The sequence below is a fragment of the Pinus tabuliformis genome, chromosome X (genome assembly GCF_031772625.1).
Source record: "Pinus tabuliformis cultivar Carrire ecotype Pingquan chromosome X, CPIR1, whole genome shotgun sequence".
In the NCBI taxonomy this organism is placed as follows: Eukaryota; Viridiplantae; Streptophyta; class Pinopsida; order Pinales; family Pinaceae; genus Pinus; species Pinus tabuliformis.
The window spans coordinates 688,398,140-688,421,250 of NC_142308.1; the positions used below are offsets into that span (position 1 = coordinate 688,398,140).

General features: G+C 37.8%; 1 protein-coding gene across 2 annotated transcripts in view; it reads right to left on the reverse strand.

Moving 5' to 3' along the window:
- LOC149141844 (putative WRKY transcription factor 4) overlaps positions 1 to 21,649 on the reverse strand; it is a 40,329-nt gene extending 18,680 nt beyond the window's left edge. The window contains exon 1 of one of the 2 annotated variants that reach the window (XM_089453145.1): positions 20,678 to 21,649. In XM_089453145.1, the coding sequence (XP_089309271.1) occupies positions 20,678 to 21,448 (771 nt within the window). In that variant the 5' untranslated portion in view covers positions 21,449 to 21,649. The remainder of the gene's footprint in view (positions 1 to 20,677) is intronic. The other variant, XM_089453146.1, reaches the window with a different exon arrangement.
- Positions 21,650 to 23,111: the final 1,462 nt, after the last annotated feature.

Sequence of the window (23,111 nt, forward strand, 5' to 3'; positions counted from 1 at the left end):
AATTAATCATGGTAAATATAGCTATCTAGTATCCCATATAATTGAGCTAAGAATTCATCTATATGTGCCACAAAGAATTTATTTTTGATGGTTCTATTGTCCAATTCCTTGTAGTCAATATGCATACGGAAGGAGGCATCCTTCTTCTTTGTTAGCACTATTGTGTTAAAATTGGTAACTAGGGCCAAATTCCACTTTGGACAGCTCATTTGATGGATATGATGATTGCATTGAATGGTCGCTTTAATTGTTGTTATACTATTTTGCATGTTGTAAATCTGCATATCTATAAAACCCTAACTTATAATAGCATTCTTTAGTTGATGGTGGCTAATGGGAAATCGCACTTCAACATATATAGACCATATCTCGGCCTCCAAGGCCTCACCAATACTTTTCTCTATTTCATCAGCAACTTTTCCACCTCTAAGCTTAACTTTGTCGAATATCCTGTAGGGTGTTTAGTTGCAAGTCCCTTAGGAAGTTATTTGTCTTAAATTCCCAGGTCATCTAACCTCTAAATCTTGTTAGGGAAGCCTCCCTTTTGGGGATAATATCCAATCACAAAACAACAAGGGAGAAACCACTCAAGTGACAATGGTGGTGGATCCCATTGTTGCCCTAAGACCTAGATTGCCTATTGAGGTTTTGCACTATGCTGCTAGAATTTTCAGTAACAAGCACCAAATCAACTCAAGTAATCTCCAACATCAAAATGGGTGATACACATGGTCAAAAGTGGCCTTTCTATATCAACGCTCAAATCTATCATTTAATCTTCTCATTCTCCATAAAAGAGCATTTGTATACAAGGCCATTGGTCAAAGGGTTGACTAGGGCAATGGCAATGATTTTATCTAATCTTTCTAACTAGACCATGAAGAGGACAAATCTCCCAATTTGAAAGTTATCTTCCTATATTGCTTAGTAGTGATCAGGGAGACTAGTATCCTACATAGCTAATCTCCAAGGTTGATAATGACACTACAAAGCCCAGATTGGTAAACATGACACTTCCACATATATTTTTGTCCTAAAATAAAATCACAAAATTCATGGGGGGAATGTCACACAATACCTCATCTTTGAAGGGTTGATGCCATATTGCAAGAATCACTACTCACTGATGTCGACGTCTCATCCCTAGCTCAACCAATTGATGGTGCACGACCGATAGCATGGCATTGTTGCTAGCTCCATCTTCTTGACAACCTGTACTAAGAAAATAATTTTTGGGTGCCACTATCAACAACAAAATGCAATTATATCCCCTTCACCCACATTTATGAGTGGAAGAGAAGTTCATTGTCCTCGAGGTTCTCTAGTTCCTCTAGTTGGACCTTTGTGGCGGAAATAGTAACACTTTATTTGGTGTTGATGATCTATTTTCCTCTATCAACAAGATCTTGTGACTTTCGGGCTAATCAAATTCCAAGGCTTTCAACTCAACCAACAATGGTTATTTGGTGTTTCGATTCACAATCGAACGCAGGAGATTTAATGGAACCAACAACAAATCCAAGATAGTGCAATATAAGAAAAAGGGGCATTACGCTAGAGTTGAACTACATATACAAGTTGAATTAAAAAAACCTTAACAAAAACCTGGTATTGTAATAAGTGATTACATTAATGTCTAAGCAAATGCACTAAGCTAGATAGATGGTTACAAAGAGAAATCATGAAATACAAATCAAAGTGGGCTTATGGACACCAAACTCAATATAGGGTCGATCGTGGATGAAATATAGCATGATTGTGATTTATGGATATCCAATTCAATATAGATGGGAGTGGGTTTACGGATCCCCAACTCACTATGCCTATATACACTGACGAGAGGGTATATGGAATCTGGATATCCAACACAAAATAGGACTAACCCTATTCACAACATCCCATCTTAATATGAACAAGAGGCCTTAGGGAAAGAGCATTACACCACAACCTCCCCATTAATGTTGAACACAAGCCATGTAGTGAACATATAAACCTCGTGAACGACATATTTCCCATGTTGATATGGTTCCACAAGTTAGTGAAAATGGTTTCTTGAAAAGGTATAGAAGAAAAATCCGTCGAAATATGTTGAGAGTCATCCATAAAATCATCTATAAAAAATAATGGGATACGTCTTATAGACATAGGACTAAAAGTTACATCAAAGAATATGATATAGTACTAAGCATTGCCACAAGAACAAGAAGTCGTAGACTTGAAAATGCCACTATGGACCAATAGCTAAGAATCATGCCTCGCATCATAATAAACCAAAGCGTCAATTGTAAAAACACCAACCCTTGCAAAATAAATAACATCTCCAAATGTGGTGGGATCAATATATTAGAAAATCAGAAAGGCAGAAAGATTTTCTTATCTTGATAATTACTTGAGAAGTATTTATACTTTTATTATCTTCTTCTTTAACTTTTTTTCATCAAGCAACTATCAAAACATAAATGCATGAAGATGAAACAACAAGAACACAGTATGTAGGCTCTCAGCCAGGGCAAAACCCTTCTCTAGGGAAAAACCCAACAAAAATTATTCTTCTTCTTTAAGAACCAATTCATAGTGAGACAACCAAGACAAAAACCTTCCTCCAACCACCAAGTTAGCCTCCAAGAAAGACTATTCAAACTCTAGCAAATCCTTCAATATTCAATATAAGTCAAATACTTCAAAACTAAGTCAAATAGGGTTTCAGCCCTCTTCCTTGCTCTGAAATTCTAGGCCTGCAGTAGTTCGGACTTGCAACTTCGCACTTCACCTCAAACCTCTCGCACGTGTGAACAAAAATAATGAAATTTTTGGTCTTCTTGATTGTTAGGGACTTCTTCCTTCTAAAATCAAGTTTCTTCTCTTCTTTGCACTTGTTTCTTCATCTGAAATAGCAGATCGAATCTTGCTTGGTGAGTGATCAAAATAGGTTGAATTCATCGCTAATATATAGGCGTTGAATCACCTTTATGGGGCTGACTTGCAATCTCTTGAGGCTGACTTGGTCGAGGAGTAATACATAACTAATTTACATAAAGTATTTTTTCTTTCTTTGACATAACAAACCCAAGAAGGGTCTAGAACATAATGACAAGGACAATGACTCATGACTCAACCCTAGAAGCACTCAATGGGTGCTTTGACCTATCAACATAACCAAATGAGCATGAAACCCATGCTTATAATTTTCTTTGATCTTTGCAATGATTTTTCTTTTCTTCTTTTTACAAGTACATAAGAATTACATAATGTCATGAACCATGCAACAATTATGAAGACCTATACTAGTTACATTTTCAACGCAATATCAACATCTCAAAACTATCAAGGCCAAATACGCAAGGTGCCTAGATAGATCTGCATATAAAGAGAGTTCAAGAAATCCATGAACAAAGTAGATAAATTCTTCAAAATATCTAACTAAAATACCCAAAGAAAAAAGTTGAGAGACATCTATCTATCCAAAAGAGTGCTTAAGGAAACACTCATAGAAGATACATCAATAAGAGGAGGTACATCAAACTATGAGAGAGAAAAATCCACTATAATAGGTTGGAAGTCAGCCATAGAACAATCCTAGGTAAGAGGTAATCGAAATGAAACCAATAAACTATGAATGGAGACTCCATTACAAATTGAATTTCTTTGTCCAATCACTTCATGAGTAGTGGGCTCATATAGACAATATATTGGAATATGGACCCATGTACTTGATCCAAAAAAGCTTAAATGAAAAATTGATGATGCATACCTTGATCAAGGGTTTAATGCAATAGATCAAATGCATATGTAGAATGCACGGCCTCATCTGCGTTGTAATTGTTTAATTGGTATCAACGAAAAGATCTATGTCACAACATGTTACTGTGGTAAGTTCTTTAATTTGCTATAGACAAACCATAAAAGACCCGAAGATATATCTCTCCTTATGACAAAAATTGCATCTAGGGTTCTTAAGTTCTTCCTTATCCAATGGTGCCAAGTATAAGTAGCCCTATTTACTAGCGCAAGCATCCACTTTGAATCCATTATGTTCAAAGATGATGCAAATAGGTCTACAAAAACTATCCTTGATTAGACTCAATGAAGAAAATTAGTATCAGATTCTTCCAAGAAATTTGTAGGGTACAAAATCTGCACTATAATTGTGTAAGCCCTAGGTAAAAAGCAAAGCCCCAAAGAGAGAATTTTTGCTGCAAAAATTAACAAGAAGGATAGCATTGGATTTTTTAAAACCCAAAAGGAGATATGATCTAAGAGCCATAGTTCCACAACTCTTAGGGCAATGTCACTAGCCAAAAATATTTGAATCAACCATTGCGAAGTCAACAATTCCCACCTAGTTAGCCTCTCAATATGTCTATAATTTCCACTATATATATGAATAGATAATATTACACTCGCGTAACAAAAATGACCTCTTATATATACTAGTTTTGTCCCATTGCCCATGTAGGCCCACTACTAGGTCAACCCATTGTTTGGGTATGCATTTGACCCCCTATCACTTTATATATCCCCATCGGGATCATTACATACATTGTGCTTGCTCTTTGCTTTCATTCCTTTCAAGCAGCATTTTTATTTAGTTACGTTTCACATAATCAAGAGCTCTCACCTACCTTGGGAATCAATTCACCCTCTCTCTCTCTTTCTCAGTGTTGCGAACATCACGATTTTTTCTCTAAAATGATATAATCACCATGTTTTCGACGTTTTTTTATTTTCAAAAAATCGCGATTTTTTTGAAAAAGTCATGATCCGATCAGTAAAAATTGTGACAGCAGAAAACGAGTTGTTAAGTTCGATTTTTGGTTTTTTTGTCATTTTTTCAAACAAAAAGCAAGATTGAGAGCTGAGGAGGAGAAGAAGTCATCTACAAGGGCCAAAGAGGAAAAAAGCGAAGGAATTTAGCATCCCAAGCAAGAAATATTTGAGTTTGGACCAAGTTTCTTCAGCAAAGCGTGGTTTCCAGGTATGAGCATCAAATTTGGCCCCTTTTTTTTGTTTTTTTCTTGTTTTTGCTTTGGTTTCTATAACCCATTGATTTTCAATGATTTTTTAGTGGATTTGATTGTGTTTTTTTTTTCATTTTTGTTGCATAAGAGTGGAGAGGGTTCATTTTGGTCAAAAATGCAAAAAAATGATTGTTAGATTTATAAGTTTAATTTCTTCTTGTGCCCTAGTTTTTTTGCATCATTTTTGCTTGGGTTTGAATATGCATTTTTTCCATTATTGTTGCATTGGGTTGAGGTTTTTTTTGTCAAGAATTCAATCTGTTGTATGTAAATTTTATTTTAATTTTTTTAACTTGCAATTCTTCTTGTGCACTACGTTCATAGTTCAACTTCAAACTTCATCTTACCTTAAAACTCAAGAGTTCAACAAAGTTACAAACATGCCAAGGAAATTGGACTCTCTATGGGAATTTGGTGAACCTGATGGAGGGTTTGACAGATCAAACTTGACTTGCAAGTTGTGTGGACATCATATGACGGGGGGTTATACAGATTGAAGTATCACCTTGCACAAATCCTTGGACATGAGGTAGGGCCTTGCACCAATACAAATCCAGAAATCATCTGAAGGGCCCTCAGAACATTGAAAGAAATAGAGCAAACCAAATTGTCCAAGTCAGATCTAAAGAGTCAACTAGCAGGGAGTAGAGTGTTAAGAGGTGAATATGAGAGTGGCACTGGTTCTACTTTAGCATCAATATCTACAACCAACCCTATAGCTGCCTCATCATATTTTGTTCCTAGAACCACGCCTGGTTCACAACCATCTATCTCTTCAATTATTAAAAAAAAGGAGAAAGAAGACGCTGACAAGTTGTTGGGAAAGTTTCTTCTTTGGAGTGATATTCCTTTCAGTGTTGCAAGTTATAATCCTTTTTTCCAGCCTGCTACTGATGCTATTGCAATTGTTGGCCCAAGGTACAAAGTCCCTTCTTATGATGACTTTAGAGGCCACATTCTTCAAAATGAAAAGGTTGACTGCACCAAGAGATTGGAGGAATTTAGGGCATCATTAGCACACACAAGATGCATAATGATGTCAAATGGTTGGACCGATCAAAAGGGTAGAAGCCTTATAAACTTTTTGGTTAATTTTCCCAAGGGGACAATGTTTATGAAATCTGTTGATGCATCTGCACATATCAAAGATGCACGATTATTATGTGATTCGCTGGATGTGTTTATTTTGGAGGTGGGTCCAGAATATGTTGTCCAAGTCATAACGGACAATGCAGCAAATTATGTTGTTGTTGGAAAGATGTTTATGGAGAGGCATCCTACTTTATTTTGGACACCTTGTGCTGCACATTGCATTGATTTGATGTTGGAGCACATAGGAAAAATTCCTTTTGTCAAAGATATTGTTGACTCATCAAAAAGCATTACAAAATTTATATATAATCATGCATCTATGATTCATTTGATGAGAACATTCACTAACAACAAGGAGTTGGTGCGCCCCGCCATTACACGGTTTGCCACCAATTTCATATCTCTACAATTCCTCTTGAATTCTATGTGGGATGTGAAGAGAATGTTTCTTTCAGATGAGTGGCATGCATTAGCATTTAGCCGCAAACCAGAAGGAGAGGCCATATGCAGATTAGTTTCGTACCAGGAAAGCTTCTGGGCAAGAGTGCAAGAGATGTGCAGCATCACTGAACCTTTGGTAAAGGTTCTTTGATTAGTTGATGGTGACAAGCCCGCAATGGGCTACTTGTATGAGGCCATGGACAGAGCCAAAGAATCCATTCGAACCTACTATGATGATAAGGGAGATGAAGGGTTTCAGAAACAACTCCTCCTATGGGAAGTGATTGATGAACAATGGAACCGCACACTCCATCGTCCTGTTCATGCTGTAGGGATCTACCTGAACCCCGCATTTGCTTATCCCTGTGGGTTCTTATTTTATGTTGAGATCATAGATGGATTTTTCAACTGTGTTCAGAGGATGGTGCCATATCCGGCAGAATGTGTAGAAATCTCCAAAGAAATGGAGATATACAGGATGGCAGGTGGCACATTTAGCTTCGACATGGTTGTGGTTGAGGTATGTTTTAGTTTGTTTCAAATTTCATTGTCTCTTCAAGTTCATAACTTCATACTTTGCTTCAACTTTCAAATTTCATTTTTTTCTTATGTTTATCTTATTTGTAATTTTGTTGTAGATGCATGGTGGAGAAGCTATGGAGGCAGAGCACCCAATCTGTGAAGGCTTGTCATTCGAGTGCTCAGCCAAACATGTAGCTCCTTAGCATGCGAGCGCAACTAGAGTGTATTTGAAAAAATACACACCAAGAAGCGCAATAGGTTAAAATTTAAAATATTCCAAATTTCCAATTAATTTTTTAAATTCATTGAATAATATTTATTATTTTATGACCCTTGAACAGGTTGGAGTCCCATCGACTTAATGACATGGTCTACGTCTACTATAGTCTTCGATTGTGGGTGAGGCAACTTGAGAGGACACCTAATATGGAGACCATCTCATTGGATGGGATTGACACCACTATTGCATGGAGGGTTGAGGCCTAGAGGTCTCTCATGGAGTCTGTCGCTGATTGGTTGGAGCAAGAGTTGTTGGAAATAATACTGAGAGGGGGGGGGGTGAATCAGTATTAGCTATTTAACAATTTTCCATTTCCATAAACAAATTGATATACGCTACTTCTGTTAATTAAACCTGCGTATATACGCAACTGTGTTTAGAGAAACCCGCGTATATCTTGCAGACTTCTAATTTAGTTAGTTGATCTTAATCTGTGTATTAGAACCATAAAAACAGTAATCAAGTGCAGTAAACAGTACAGGCAATCACACACATGAACACAAGATATAAGGTGGAAACCCAATGTGGGTGAAAACCACCTGCTGCAATTCGTCTCTATCTTCTTTTAATAAGAAACTTCTTTTTACAATATTTCTGTACTGGTGCAGTCTTATACCAGTACGCAGGCTTCTACCTACAGAAGGGTACAACCTTCTCTCGTTCTCCAGCTTCTCCTAGAAGGGAGCTACAAACCCCTTAGCTCTTGTACTAGCTGACGTACTAGTACGTAGGTGCTAACCTACAGAAGGTTGCAACCTTCTCTTTTCTTCCAGGGACCACGTTTCATAAATTTTCAGACTGGATCCATCAATAACATCAATCAAACATCAAATATATCTGCATCAAACATTCTCCTTTGCACCCACCAAAAACTGAATCAAACAATCACTTCTCTGAATGTTGTAACCAGAATACAGTAAGTTGTAACAGTAACCAGAAACCAATCCTGAACCCAGACCACTGCAGCAATAAACAGAAGTAGCTAACATATTTTAAGAGACGTACGCTACTTCAATATGTTGAACCTGCGTGCATACGCTTCTATGTTAAGGCAAACCTGCGTATACGCAGTTTTTAAATACCGAACCAGCGTGTATACGCGCCTTTTCTATGCGGAACCTGCGTACAGATCTATAAAAGATAATTTACCCTTTTCAAATATTCAGACATCAATTATACCCAAATCATCAGATTTATAGATCAAGTCATGCGCCAAATATAACAGATCAAAATCACACAAAGATACTTCTCTTCAAGCCTTGAGATCTTGACCCATTAATCGAACTTCTAGTGCTCAGGTTCCTCCTTGATTCAAATCCAGCTATGCACCATAACCCAATGACCAGTATTCTAGATCTTGTTCTTCATAAGATATCCAATACTTAAGTGCCTTTGCCTAATGATCTCCTTCCCCTTTTATAGTCTTAGGCCTTACTCAATACCATGGTCCAAAACCACTTAGAACCAATCGTTGGGTCCAAATACCTAGGTTCAATACTTCGGACGAGATACCATGGTCCAAAACCATAGGTCCGAATACCAAGGACCAAAAACCAAGCTTTCCAAACTGTACGCGCTTTTCTAGTGCATGAAAGTGCATGTATACGCATACACGCCTTTTGGTCTGTGAATCCGCGTGTATACGCGGCTTGGTCCATGGAAACATGCGTATACCTTCTTTTCCTTGATTCTGAGAGCCTGTGATCCTGAACTATCATCTGAGTGAGTTGTCAGCAAGGACAACACCTATATCATACCTCTGAGTGAGTTGCCATCAAGGATAACACCTATATCATACATGTATCATAATGCCAACAATCTCCCCCTTTGGACTTGATGGCAACACCCACACCAACCAAGTAATTCTCCCCCTTTGACATCACAGGCAAAGGGCGGACCAAGATATTCTCTTCCTTGATATACATTCTGCTATACCTGAGTACCTGCTGAAGTCTCTGATTGAGCTCCCACTTCGTATATGCCAAGATGTACCAATCCGTCCATGCTCCCTCTGAGTACATGCTGAAATCTCTGCTCTGCTGAAGTGTGTTGTTCATGCTCCCCCTGATTGTAAGCAAGGTCTGCAAAAAGATGTTCTACAAGAAGAACATGACTCTATACATCATAAATGATCTTCCTACCACCAAAGACTCATACATACATCCATCTCCCAACCAAGTGGGGATATACCAATATTGACTCATCCACCCAACCAAGTGGGGATACACCAAAAGCTTATACATGATAAAGCAAGAACATTACATCATCCATCCCAGGCATAGTGGGGAAACAAGATAGGTCATTACATGACCTTGATAATAAAAGAAATACATGACATAGAGACTAAATATCTAAGTATCATCAGCAGCATCTGTCAATCACCATCCAGACCAACAACCAAGATCTCCCTCTGCACCTGTTCCTCCTAAATCAAAAAACAACTGTGAAATTGTACCAAAATCTTCTAAGGTAATGCCAACAATGATGATGCATTATATGCTCCCCCTGAACCTATGCCAGATGATCACTGATAGACCCATATCAGACTCTTTTCATCCTGAGTCTGCCCACTGATATTCTTCAAACTAGCATATACGTGGATATATCCACAGAAACCAGCATATGTACGCATATCATTTTCATGAAACTCACGTACAACCACTGTTCTCTGAAACAGATAAGTTCAACAGCAAAATGATGTATCAACTACTCCCAGCTTCTATCTGAGGTATTCAAATGTCTCTCTGGGCAGTGGTTTGGTGAATATATCAGCAACCTATTCCTTGGAGGGAACATACTCCAATTTGACTTTTTGTTCAAGCACTTGTTCCCGAAGAAAATGATATTTGATAGGTATGTGCTTGGTCTTGGAATGCATGACAGGATTCTTTGAAATACTGATTGCACTTGTATTATCACATAAAATGGAGATAGGTGGAGTACAAGTGATTTTAATGGCTTGCAATGTTTGCATCATCCAAAGGAGTTGTGTGCAGCAAGATGTAGCAGCCACATATTATGCTTCAGCTATAGATAATGCAATTGAACATTGTTTCTTGCTGAACCAAGACACTAATATGGAACCCATAAAGAATGCACCACCACTAGTACTTTTTCTGTCATCCACGCTTCCTGCCCAATCTGCATCTATATATGTATGAAGTGTGAGATCTGTATCTCTAAGATACCATAAGCCATAGTTTTGTGCTCCCTGAAGATAATTGAAAATCCTTTTAACTGCTTGAAGGTGTGCTTATTTTGGAATTGCCTGGAATCTTCCAACTATTTCTACTACATGCATGATGTCTGGTCGGGTACCTGTCAGATAGAGCAGACTACCAATCATGGATCTATAGGTTGTTTGATGTACTGCTGTTAATTCATCATTTGCGCTGAGGCTACATCCTGTTACCATAGGGGTACATACTAGTTTCGAATCTTCCATGCCATATTTCTTCAAGATCTGCTTGAGGTACTTGGTTTGTGATAGAAAGATACCGTCTTTGTTTTGTTGGACTTGTAAACAAAGAAAATATGTGAGCTCACCAATCAGGGACATTTCAAATTCTTTCTGCATCACCAAGGCAAAGCTTTGACTCATGTCTTCTTCATTGCTAACAAAGATGATATCATCAACATACACAACAAGTATTAGCAATTTATCACTGTCAATTTTTATATATAGATTGCTATCTGCTAATCCTTTTGAAAAACCTTGTTGATGGAGGTATTTGTCCAGACAATAATACCAAGCCCTTGGAGCCTATTTAAGGCCATAGAGATCCTTTTTGAGTTTGCATACAAGTTTTGGATCATTTCTAAGGATGAATCCATCTGGTTGCTCAATATACACTTCTTCTTCTAAGTCTCCATTTAGAAAGGCAGATTTCACATCCATTTGATATACTTTGAATTTCTAAAGCTAGAAAGAGCAAGGAACATTCTTATGGCTTCAAGTCTGGCAACCAGTGCAAAAGTTTCTTCAAAGTCTATACCTTCTTGTTGAGCATACCCTTTACAAACAAGTCTGGCCTTGTTTCTAATAACATCTCCATTTTCTTTCAGCGTGTTTTTGAATATCCATTTTGTCCCTATGACATTCTTATCATTTGGTCTAAGAACCAACTCCCAAGTGTTATTCTTTTCAATCTGCTCAAGTTCTTCATTCATGGCCTTGACCCAACATTCATCTTTTCATGCTTCACTTACATTTCGTGGTTCAATGGAGGAGAGCAATGCTAGATAGCTTGAAGCTTCTGTAATAGTTCTTCTTGTTTGTACACCTGCCTCTTTCTGCCCCAAAATTTGAGTCTCTAAATGATTCTTCTGGAATTACCAGGATGGAGTCTTTTCTTCTACCCTTATCTGTTCTTTTGGTGCCTCATGTTTCTTCTTCATCATTAGTCTGATTTGATGCTGAAGGATAGTCCTCATCATCTTCAAAATCTTCGGATTTTACCTACTTTGGATTGTTGCCTGCTTCATCAACCACCACATCAATAATTTCAACAATTTTTCCAAGTCTTTTATTGTAACACTTATATCCTTTACTTCGGGGAGAGTAACCAAGGAGAATGCCTTCATCTGCTCTAGGTTCAAACTTGCCAAGCTTTTCATCAATCCTTTTGATGTAACATTTGCTTCCAAAGACTTTGAAGTATTTATAGTAGGAGTCTTACCATACCAAAGTTCATGAGGAGTTTGAGTGTTGTTTACCCGGACGTTTGTTTTGTTGAGAATAGTAACGGCAGCAAATGCAGCTTCACCCCAGAAGGTCGCAAGAGTTCCAGATTCATCAAGCATAGCACGAACCATTTGTTGAACCGTTCTGTTCATCCTTTCTACCACTCCATTTTGCTGAGGAGCCCTTGCAGTGAGAATTCCCTTCTTATTCCATGTTCTTCACAAAAGTCGAAAAATTCATCCGAGGTAAATTCCCCTCCTCGATCAAACTTGAGGCATTTGATTTTGCAATCTGATTCATTTTCAACCAAGGCTTTGAAAGCTTTGAACTTTTCGAAAGCTTCGTCTTTATGCTTCAGAAGTCCTATACAACACATCCTGGATAAATCGTCAATGAACAATATAAAGTATTCTTCTCCACGGGGTGACTTTTTCCTTGATGGACCACATAAATCAGTATAGACAAGTTCAAGTGGTTTACTAGCTAATCCTTCCTTCTCAGGGAAATGGGTTCTAATTTACTTACCAAACTGACATGATTTGCATATTATATTGTCTGGAATTCTGATGTCAGAAAGATCACGAACAGCCTAGTATTTGCATGCTTTCCTTATCTGAGGGAAGCTTAGATGCCCCAATCTTCTGTGTCATAGCCAGTGTTCATCATTTTTGCTTAGATAGCATTGTTGTTGTCCTCCCTTGAGTATGTATAAATTATTTGGAGTTCTTATGCCTTTGATTACTATTTCTCCTGTATCAAGCTCACGAACAATACATCCATTTGATCGAAATACTACCTCATTTCCTTGATCACACATTTGACTAACACTTAATAGATTATGCTTTAAGCCATCAACATACATAACATTTCCAGCTTTGACCTTTTCCTTTTAAAGAATAGAGCCTTTACCTTTTATGAGTGCAGGGATGTCATTTCCAAATGAGACCTTCCTCTCCTTTTCTAAGGCACTATATGACTGAAGTTTTTCTTTATCACCTGTCATATGTTTCGAGCATCCACTGTCGATGTACCACTGGTTTCTTGTCCTTCCGCATATAAGGCTATACCACATCTTTCTGTTTGCGGTTCTTTCTTTCTCCATGTTTTGGGACCCAATGAAGCTTGCTCCTTCTAAGATGTTTGTTGAAACTTACTCCTGCATTTAGAATCTTCATGACCGAAATTGCTACAAATAGAGCATTCTATTTCATTTTCAAGAGCAGAAAAGTTATTGTAGGTCCTCTTTATGATCCCAGTCATACTCCTTTGATTTCATGCTTCTCTAGTCATGATGGTCTTGTAGGCAACACATTGAGCAGCTTTGTGTCCAAAGTTATGACATGAGAAACATTGGCCATTAAAGAAATTCCTGCAATTATCAAATCTACTGACCAGGGGATTGTAGTTTCCATTGGCATTCATTCTTGAGGCAAATTGAGAATGATTTACCTGCGGTTGGTTGTAGCTTCTATTCATCCTTGAAGTAGATTGACCCCGATTTACCTAGTGATCCGCTTTATGCCTTTGCTGACGATTGTCAACCTGTTCACTTTTCCTTGTTGCATCAAGATAACTTTTGGAGGTGGATGGCTTCTGTATTTGAGATGCTTCTTCAGTATATCCAAGACCTGTTTTGATTAGAGGAGAACGTTGCACTTTGATAATCTCATCTAAAGTTTCAAATCCTTTAGCAAATCTAAGATTGAGAGCTTTTGTTTTCTCAATATCTTTTCTAAGTCCCACAATTTCACATTCTAACTTTTCATTGTGTTTTTCTCTTTTAGCAAGTTGGAATGTCAGAGTGTCTATAATCATACTCTTTTCTTCTAAACAGATTTTAAGTTTAGAAATTTCTTCATAGAGATCATCTTCATCTATAGCATCCAAGAAATCATCATCTTCAAAAGCCATCATAAGTCTATAATTATGTTCATCTTCATCACTATTTGAAAACCCATCGCTGTCTTCATGTGTATAATAGCTCTTTTTACTTACATTCTGTTTTTTGTTCCATTTAACTGGTTCCTTACCTTTATCAAGCTTATCTTTATGAGGACATTTGGCTGCATAGTGACCGACTCTTCCACAAGCAAAGCATTTGAAAGGTAGCTTACCTCTGAATCTTCCAGAACCCCTTTGAAGGTTTTTGACAAAGTTTGATTCTTCCTCTCCTTCTAATGTATGTCCTGACTCATTGTATTCTCCTTTTCCTGAAGCTTTGAATGCGGCTTCTCTCATGTCTAATGGACCCCCTTTTCTCATTTCGAAAGCAGTTAGGATTCCGTGCAGCTGTGACATGGTAATACTCTAAAGATTCTGCTTTTCTTCTATGGCAGAAACCTTTGATTCAAACTTAGAGGACAAAGATCTTAGAACCTTTTCAACTAAAGTGACTTCTTTTATCTCTTCACCCAAGTTTTTCATGCAATTAACAATCTCATCTATACGTAAGAAATAATTAGCCACACTTTCATCATTTTGCATTCTGAGAGTTTCATATTGAATTTTGAGATATTGTAGTTTTGCACGTTTTACCTGATCGTCTCCTTCATAGCTTAGAACAATATTGTCCCATATTTCTTTGGCAGTTTTGAGCTGCATAACCTTGACGAATTCTGATTGAGATAGACTCCCCAATAGAGTATTGACAGCCTTTGCATTTGTTTCATACTACTTTTTACCAGCCGTATCTGTAGGAGTTGCTGATGGAAATGTGTATCCTCCTTCCACGATATCCCAAACTTCTGTACCAAGAGATTGAAGATAGGTTGTGATTCTTACCTTCCAATAGACGAAGTTGCTCCCATCAAAGATTGGTGGCCTGATAGATACCTCTTTTTCGTAGTTGCTCATGATGATAGATCTTCCTTCAAGCGCTCAAACTTCTTCTGAAGGACATGCTCTGATACCAATTGTTGGAAATAATACTGAGAGTGGGGGGTGAATCAGTGTTAGCTATTTAACAATTTTCCATTTCCATAAACAAATTTATATACGCTACTTATGTTAATTAAACCTGCGTATATACGCAACTGTGTTTAGAGAAACCCGCGTATATCTTGCAGACTTCTAATTTAGTTAGCTGATCTTAATCTATGTATTAGAACCATAAAAACAGTAATCAAGTGCAGTAAACAGCACAGGTAATCACACACATGAACACAAGATATAAGGTGGAAACCCAAAGTGGGTGAAAACCACCTGCTGCAATTCGTCTCTATCTTCTTTTAATAAGAAACTTCTTTTTACAATATTTCTGTACTGGTGCAGTCTTATACCAGTACGCAAGCTTCTACCTGCAGAAGGGTACAACCTTCTCTCGTTCTCCAGCTTCTCTTGGAAGGGAGCTACAACCCCCTTAGCTCTTGTACTAGCCGATGTACTAGTATGTAGGTGCTGACCTACAGAAGGCTACAACCTTCTCTTTTCTTCCAAAGACCACATTTCATAAATTTTCAGACTGGATCCATCAATAACATCAAATATATCTGCATCAAACATTCTCCTTTGCACCCACCAAAAACTGAATCAAACAATCACTTCTCTGAATGTTGTAACCAAAATACAGTAATAGTAACCAGAAACCAATCCTGAACCCAGACCGCTGCAGCAATAAACAGAAGTAGCTAAAACATATTTTAAGAGACGTACGCTACTTCAATATGTTGAACCTACGTGCATACGCTTCTATGTTAAGGGAAACCTGCGTATACGCAGTTTTGAAATACCGAACCAGCATGTATACGCGCCTTTTCTATGCGGAACCTGCGTATAGATCTATAAAAGATAATTTACCCTTTTCAAATATTCAGACATCAATTATACCCAGATCATCAGATTTATAGATCAAGTCATGTGCCAAATATAACATATCAAAATCACACAAAGATACTTCTTGACCCATTAATCGAACTTCTAGCACTCAGGTTCCTCCTTGATCCAGCTATGCACCATAACCCAATGACCAGTATTCTGGATCTTGTTCTTCATAAGATATCCAATACTTGAGTACCTTTGCCTAATGATCTCCTTCCCTTTTATAGTCTTAGGCCTTATTCAATACCATGGTCCAAAACCACTTAGAACCAATACCTGGGTCCAAATACCTGGGTTCAACACTTCGGATGAGATACCATGGTCCAAAACCATAGGTCCGAATACCAAGGACCAAAAACCAAGCTTTTCAAATTGTACGCACTTTTATGTGCATGAAAGTGCGTGTATATGCATACGCGCCTTTTGGTATGTGAATCCGCGTGTATACGCGGCTTGGTCCACGGGAACCTGCGTATATCTCATTTTCCTTTATTTTGAGAGCCTGTGACCCTGAACTGTCATCTGAGTGAGTTGTCATCAAGGACAACACCTGTATCATACCTCTGAGTGAGTTGCCATCAAGAACAACACCTGTATCATACCTGTATCATAATGCCAACAAGAGTTAGTAGAGGGGGTAGAGGAGGAGGAGGAGGAGGAGATGACACCACCTACCCAGGCTACCCCTGTCACCAATAGAGGATGTGGTCTACCTCCTATAGCTCCTAGTTCTTCAGCTTCTAGAGCACAGCAGAGTCCACTACCAACTCCACCGCCATCTACATCTAGAGGGAAAGCTATTACATTTTCTCACAAGAGGGGCAGAGAAAATCAATGGTATTAGTTATTTGGTTCATTTCATTGTATACGACATTATGACTCATGATATGAGATACATTATTATATTTTTTGTTGATATTTTGAGGCTGAGTTGGGACTCCGGACTTACTATTCAGGACATGATTCATTGTTATGTGTAATGTAGCACTAGAAATGATATTACACATATTTTATATTAGTTCTTTTATCATATTTATGTGTCAATGCATTTATTTTATGTTGTAAATGCTTTAGATATTACAAAAAAAATAATAAAAAAATTTAATATTTTTGTATTTTCCCATTTTTTCCCCTCGCTGATTTAATCCCGATCGCGATGTTCACAACATTACTCTCTCTCTCCCTCCACTTGCTTGCACAAAATAGGAAAGTAGGCATAAACCCCTAATGCTTCTTGTTTGTTGTTTGCATTCAAGTTAAAAAGGGAAAGAGAAAGATTGCAACTCTATGATTTTTCTTTCATTTACAACCTTCATAGTTTAATAGGTTAAGTAGGAACCTAAGAAAAGGAGGTAAATGAGCTAGATTTGTATATTTCCCTTTCCTTGTTCAATTCATTCTTTGTTTTGTTTATTACACATACACTTAGCTAGTAATTAGGACAAAATTAATAGCCTTTTCTAGCCACAAGTGCATTAATGAAAAATCCATAACCTTAATAAATTTGGTGTGCCTTCCCTTCTTCCTTTCCCTTGCTTTCCCAATGTTGCCCATAAACCGAGTGGTGACTCCACCCTACCGAATGCAATCATCCTAGCTTGACAAGCATTATTTTGGTAGTGAGATTAGGGGTTGTCCTTGAGCTCTTCACCCCTCTATCCTAGGGTCAATTGGCCTCCTAGGTGGAATGCAATCATCCCACCCAAGGTTACAAATATCGATAACATATCACCAACATTGCAATATACTGTGATTCTTTTAGCTTGGCAATCATAGTGTTGTAAAAAATCGCAATTTTCTCCAATTCTGAAAAATATCACAATATATTGCTGAAAAATGGAAAATATTGACTGAGTCAAGATAATTTTGGATTTTTTTGGATTTTTTATACCTTGAAGATGCAACACAGGGGATTGAGAACAAAGGATACTCACTATTTCATATGCCTAGAGGGAGGGCATTTGATTGCATTTGCACTCAATGTTATTTTGGTTATATGCATTAGTTGTGGTATGAATTTGTATCATAATCATCTAAGTGTTTTATATATTTCATATTTTATATGTATTTCACTAAATTTAAATATTTTTTAATCTATATTATATATTTTAATATATAATATATAACGTGTCCTCCATGTCCTATTCCAGGGGGTCATCGTGTCACATGTCAGATACTCGTATTTTCATGTCCTACATGTCTCTTGTCCTCATGTCAGGTGACTTAGCCTAGAACCAAATAGTGCTAGATAAAATAAGATAGTTTTATCAATGTCCAACAAATGACCAAAAAAGTGGGTCAATTGGACTATAATGTACCCATCATGACCATAGCAAAAATGCACCCATCACTCAAACAAAATCTCAATTTGACATGTTAAGCTTTTCCTATCTTATTTTAATGCTTAGAGGGCAATGTTGATGATGAGGATCTCAGTATAGGCAATGATTTTGAAGATATCTAGTACTAGTTATCTGTCGTAGCAAGAATTTTTTATTGGACTATACAGGCTATTTAGGGCCTCTTTATTGATTTATTTTTCGTTCAAAGATGGATTGCATTTGCACTCAATGTTATTTTGGTTATATGCATTAGTTGGGTATTGAATTTATATCATAATCATGTAAATGTTTTATATATTTCATATTATTTGTGTATTTCACCACATTTTTATATTTTTAAAATATATTTTATATTTTTTAATCTATAATATATAGTGTGTCCTTTGTGTCTTGTTCTAGGGAGTCGTCGTGTCATGTGTCAGATACTCATATTTTCGTGTCCTACATGTCTCGTGTCCTCATGTCCATTGATTTAGCCTAGAACCAAATAGTGCTTGATACGATAAGATAGTTTTATCAATGTCCAACAAATGACCAAAAGGGTAGGTCAATTGGACTATAATGTACAACTGGGGATGACACTTTGTGGGAATGTACTAGGCTACTTCGAATGCAAAAGAAAAAATGACCTACAAGAGAGAAAAGATAAGTAAAAAGAAAGAAATAAAGAAAACTCTACAAAATCATTATGTTGGGATGAGGAAGTAAATGTTGTTGCATCCACCACTAGGAGGGAACAAATGCATTATCCAATGACATTGTTGGGAGAAAATCCAAGTGGGTGACCCTAGAAAAAAACTAGGGACCGCAAGCAAAGATTCTCCTAGCAATCAAGGCCAATGGATAAAATGCCATGGCAGTGGCCTAGCCCAAGTTATACCATTGAGGCAAGTCCATGTTAAAAGCATGTCCTCCTCTATGATCTTGTGGTACCTCGAATGACCCTAGGAAGTCACAACACAAGGTCTTGCAGATCTAGATCCTGTTCTGTTGGTCAAACGAGGATTTTTTCATCATTTAGTGCTACTAGACACATAGGTTGGTTGAAAAGAGGTGGTGAGTATCTTGATAGGTCTAGAGAAATGTCAAATGCAGAAAGTTCAACAGACCATATAGGACTTGAGACAAACAAACATCAAGAAAAAAGAGTACATCTAAATGTATCCTACTACAAGTATAAAATTATTATATGTGTTGAATATTGAAGCGAGTTTAATACAAAAGGGCAATAGAAGCAAAATGAAAATAACTTTTAGCTTTAAATACTAGATGTTTCTTTTCTTATCCTTTCTTTGTGAAGATTTTATGCAAAAATTCAAAGGATAGAAAATTTAAAAATAGGCAAAGGATATTCGATGTAAGGTATCTTTGTAAACGTAGGGCTATTCCCAAATTTTAGGGTTGTCCCATAGGTAAGTAGGGGGTATGCCGCAACATCCTTCCCTAAGAAACAAAGGAGGTGAGGTTCAATGCCCAAGGATGTGTCCTAGGTAAAATAGAATATTTAGCTTTAACACAAACATTAAATTAATAATTAACAACAATAGATAGATAGATAAAAAGAAACCAAAAAAACCTAAGTCTAATTGAACACACGTATGCTTCAGCAGGAAGCAAAATAGAGTGGACCGGAATCACACATACCAGCACAAGTAACTTGTGCAAACATAATAACATCCAAATTATTCTCAAGTCAATCAAACCTTTATTTGTTTCTGGTCCATGTGAGATGGCTGGCCTTTTAATGCCAAACTGCAAGTGGGATAATGTCCTTAATAGTCAAGAGTGCCCAAGGGGGGGTGCGAGGCAACTCAAGATCCTTGGAAGAAAGATCAGCATGTGGTTTAATGGCAAATTGTTTGATGACACCAGACTCGTGTTATAAGTTTCGTTGCCATATGTTTCAGGGTTGTTGGAGATCGACAGTCAAGACCAAGGCAACTACGTAGAGAATTCTGTGCTCGGATCTACAATTTTGATGTTTGTTGTCTAACTGCACCTAGGAGTACGATGTTTGATACTAGTGTAATTCTATCAAACAAATAAATTCCTTCCTCGATGGAGCCTGTGATCCTAGAAGCAATGAGCTTAAGGTATGTAAAGCTTTATAACATGTGATGTTGTGTTATAGGCAATAACTGACTCTTGTGAGGAGGAGTTCTAGTACGCCAAAGATTCCTAGTAGCAAAGTATACTTGCTACCTTGACCAAGATGAAAAAACCCATTGGATGAGATTCTGGCTCTGGTTTTATTCCAGAGCATTCATCCATTCTATGTCATTCTCAGTGCAGTAGCATAACAATTTTGGAAGAGGGTGGAATTCCTCATTTCCGTGGCTGGAAAAAAAGGATTAGTATATTGCTGTATTGCCTCACTCCACCCATCCAGCTGAATTTTCACTTTCTTTTATTTTGTTTTATTTAATGAAGAGAATATAATTCATTCGCGACAATGATAAAAATCCAAAAGACCAAAACCCACCTGGCCGCCTGGCAGAAACCCGGGCGAATCCAGCAGCATGGTGGGGCTGAAACCGGGAGGAATGAAAAAAGGCGAGATCGGAATGGGCGTAGACGACTTGAACGCTCTCAACCCCCTGCCGTTGCCGTTGCCGTTGCCAAGCCCACCAGCACCACCTTCATCGACAGTGTTGTTCTGGGCACCCAAAGTAGCTTCAGAGGGGGAGTACATCATCATCATCATCATGGCAGAGGCAGAAGTGGACTGAGCATTTGGAGAAGTCATGGCGCCGGCTAAGAGCTGCGAGAAGGACCTGCACTCGGAATCAGGGTCAGGGTCAGCGTCAACGTGGTCGGACATGAGGGTCGAGAAGAGCGTCGTCATGGGACCAGGGCTTCTCTTGAAGGGAAACGCTTGTTCTTCAGTGGAGGCCAGACGAAGCGGCAAATTCAGCCTCGGCTTCGACGTGCTGGAGCTGGAGCTGCTGGGCTGCCAAATCACAGCGCCTCTGCGTCTGTCTTCAACAGTGGTCGCGCTCTGCTTCCCCTCCATACTGTTTGCTACAAAATTCAAATTAGGTATTGCCTTAGGCAGAGGAAAACTGCTGTTTTTTCTGCAAATCAGGCGGCTATAGCTTAAGGAGACGCTGAATTGACGCTGGAAACATGGAATGGGGGGGCAGAGGAATTGTATGCAGGATCCCGAAGCTGAAATTTGGGTCCAAATGTAAATGTAAATGTAGTTTGGAATTCGTTTTTTTGGAATGAAACGCAAACAAACAAACGAAGGCATGTGCCCCTTTGACTTCAACCTGTGTGCCGTGTTCACGTAGGAAGAAGAAGTAGAAGCTGATTGTTTGGACAGATAGTATGAGACGGGAAATCCCAAAATCGTGTAATGCCCTCACTCGCTCGCTCCGTTAGCTGACGGTAGATGGGGCCGAAGCTTCGGAATACATGGGCAAATTAGATCGGGAATAAATAAAATTTATCTATCTTCATTTAATCTAGAAGTCTAATACACGAGGTGAAGAATTATTAACTCTGTTACTGGCTGGCTGTTGAATGCTGAGGGAGCCAGCAGTCCCTGTCCGGGCCTGTTTCCCTTCGCCCTTCCGCTGGGGAGGGAAGGTGCAAATCTCGCTTCAATTCCCAACAGTAAGTCAATTGGGTGGGCTCCATTCCCCACGCTTATTTCGTTTGATTACAATATCTTCCACATCTCTGTCACTCGCCGCCTCCTGCACAGAGGGAGCAACTAATTTCAAATCTCCTCCACTACAATTTTCCATGGTCAAACATGCAAACATATCCGCATCCACACTGTACTGGACTGCTCGCTTGACTTGACTTTCTCCATGACTTTTGAACACTTTTTGCTACTTCAAATTAATTAAATTGCATCTTACCTTACCTTAGATCTCCTTCTATATAATTCCATGGTCAAAAGAATATATCCCTCTATCTTTACTTTTCTCGACTTCTCTCGGTTTACTCGTTTTCTTGACTTCTTTCATTTTACTTTTGAGTCTCCTTATTAATGTTAATCCTCAAGTAATCTTGATATCAGTGTGTTATGATTGGGCAGTTGGAAAAGTTTTTAAGATTTTAAATATTTGGTCTTTATTCCTATGAAAGTGGTTGGGATTATTAATGTTAGTCCTTTAAGTAATTTGATTTTAAATATATTTTTTAATTTAATGAAAGTGATTGGGATTATTAATGTTAATCCTTAAGTAATTTGATATCAGTGTTATGATAATTTGATATCATTTGATAGTGTTATGATAATTTGGTATCATGATATGATTATGTATGATTAGGAAGTTGGAAAAGTTTTTAAGATTTTAATTTTTTTTAATTATATGAAAGTGGTTGGTATTAAGAAGTTTAATTTTCATAAATGTTGGTTTGAATTTTTTAATGTTGTTTAGGAATTATTATATTAATAATTTAATTTTAAGTTTAGAGTTTAGTTATATATTAAATTGGTGTATAAGATTTTTTTGTTTGTGGGATAAGGGACTTATTTTTTGGTAGTCATTTTCGTTGTTAAAGTTTATGAAGGGCATTTACTCTACTGCTCTCGATTTGAACCTGTGACCTCTTACAAGCAAGTATATGTTCTAGATTTGAACGTGCTACCTCTTACAAGGAAGCACATGTTTTGGATTTGAATATGTGTTGTATTACAATGAAGCACATGTTCTTATCTACGGAGGGTAACCCCCTTTGGATTTAAATTTGTGACCTTGTATGAGGAGACACGTATTCTTAACCATTAGACCCACTCAAGGGTCAAGGGGTTATAGTGTTAACAATGTAGTGTGATTCATGGTAATTCAACTAATTGTTTGTTTTAGTTACCGATTTCCCCATATGTGTGTTTGTGTGTGTGTGTGTAAACTAATTGTTTGTTTTAGTTACCGATTTCCCCATATGTGTGTTTGTGTGTG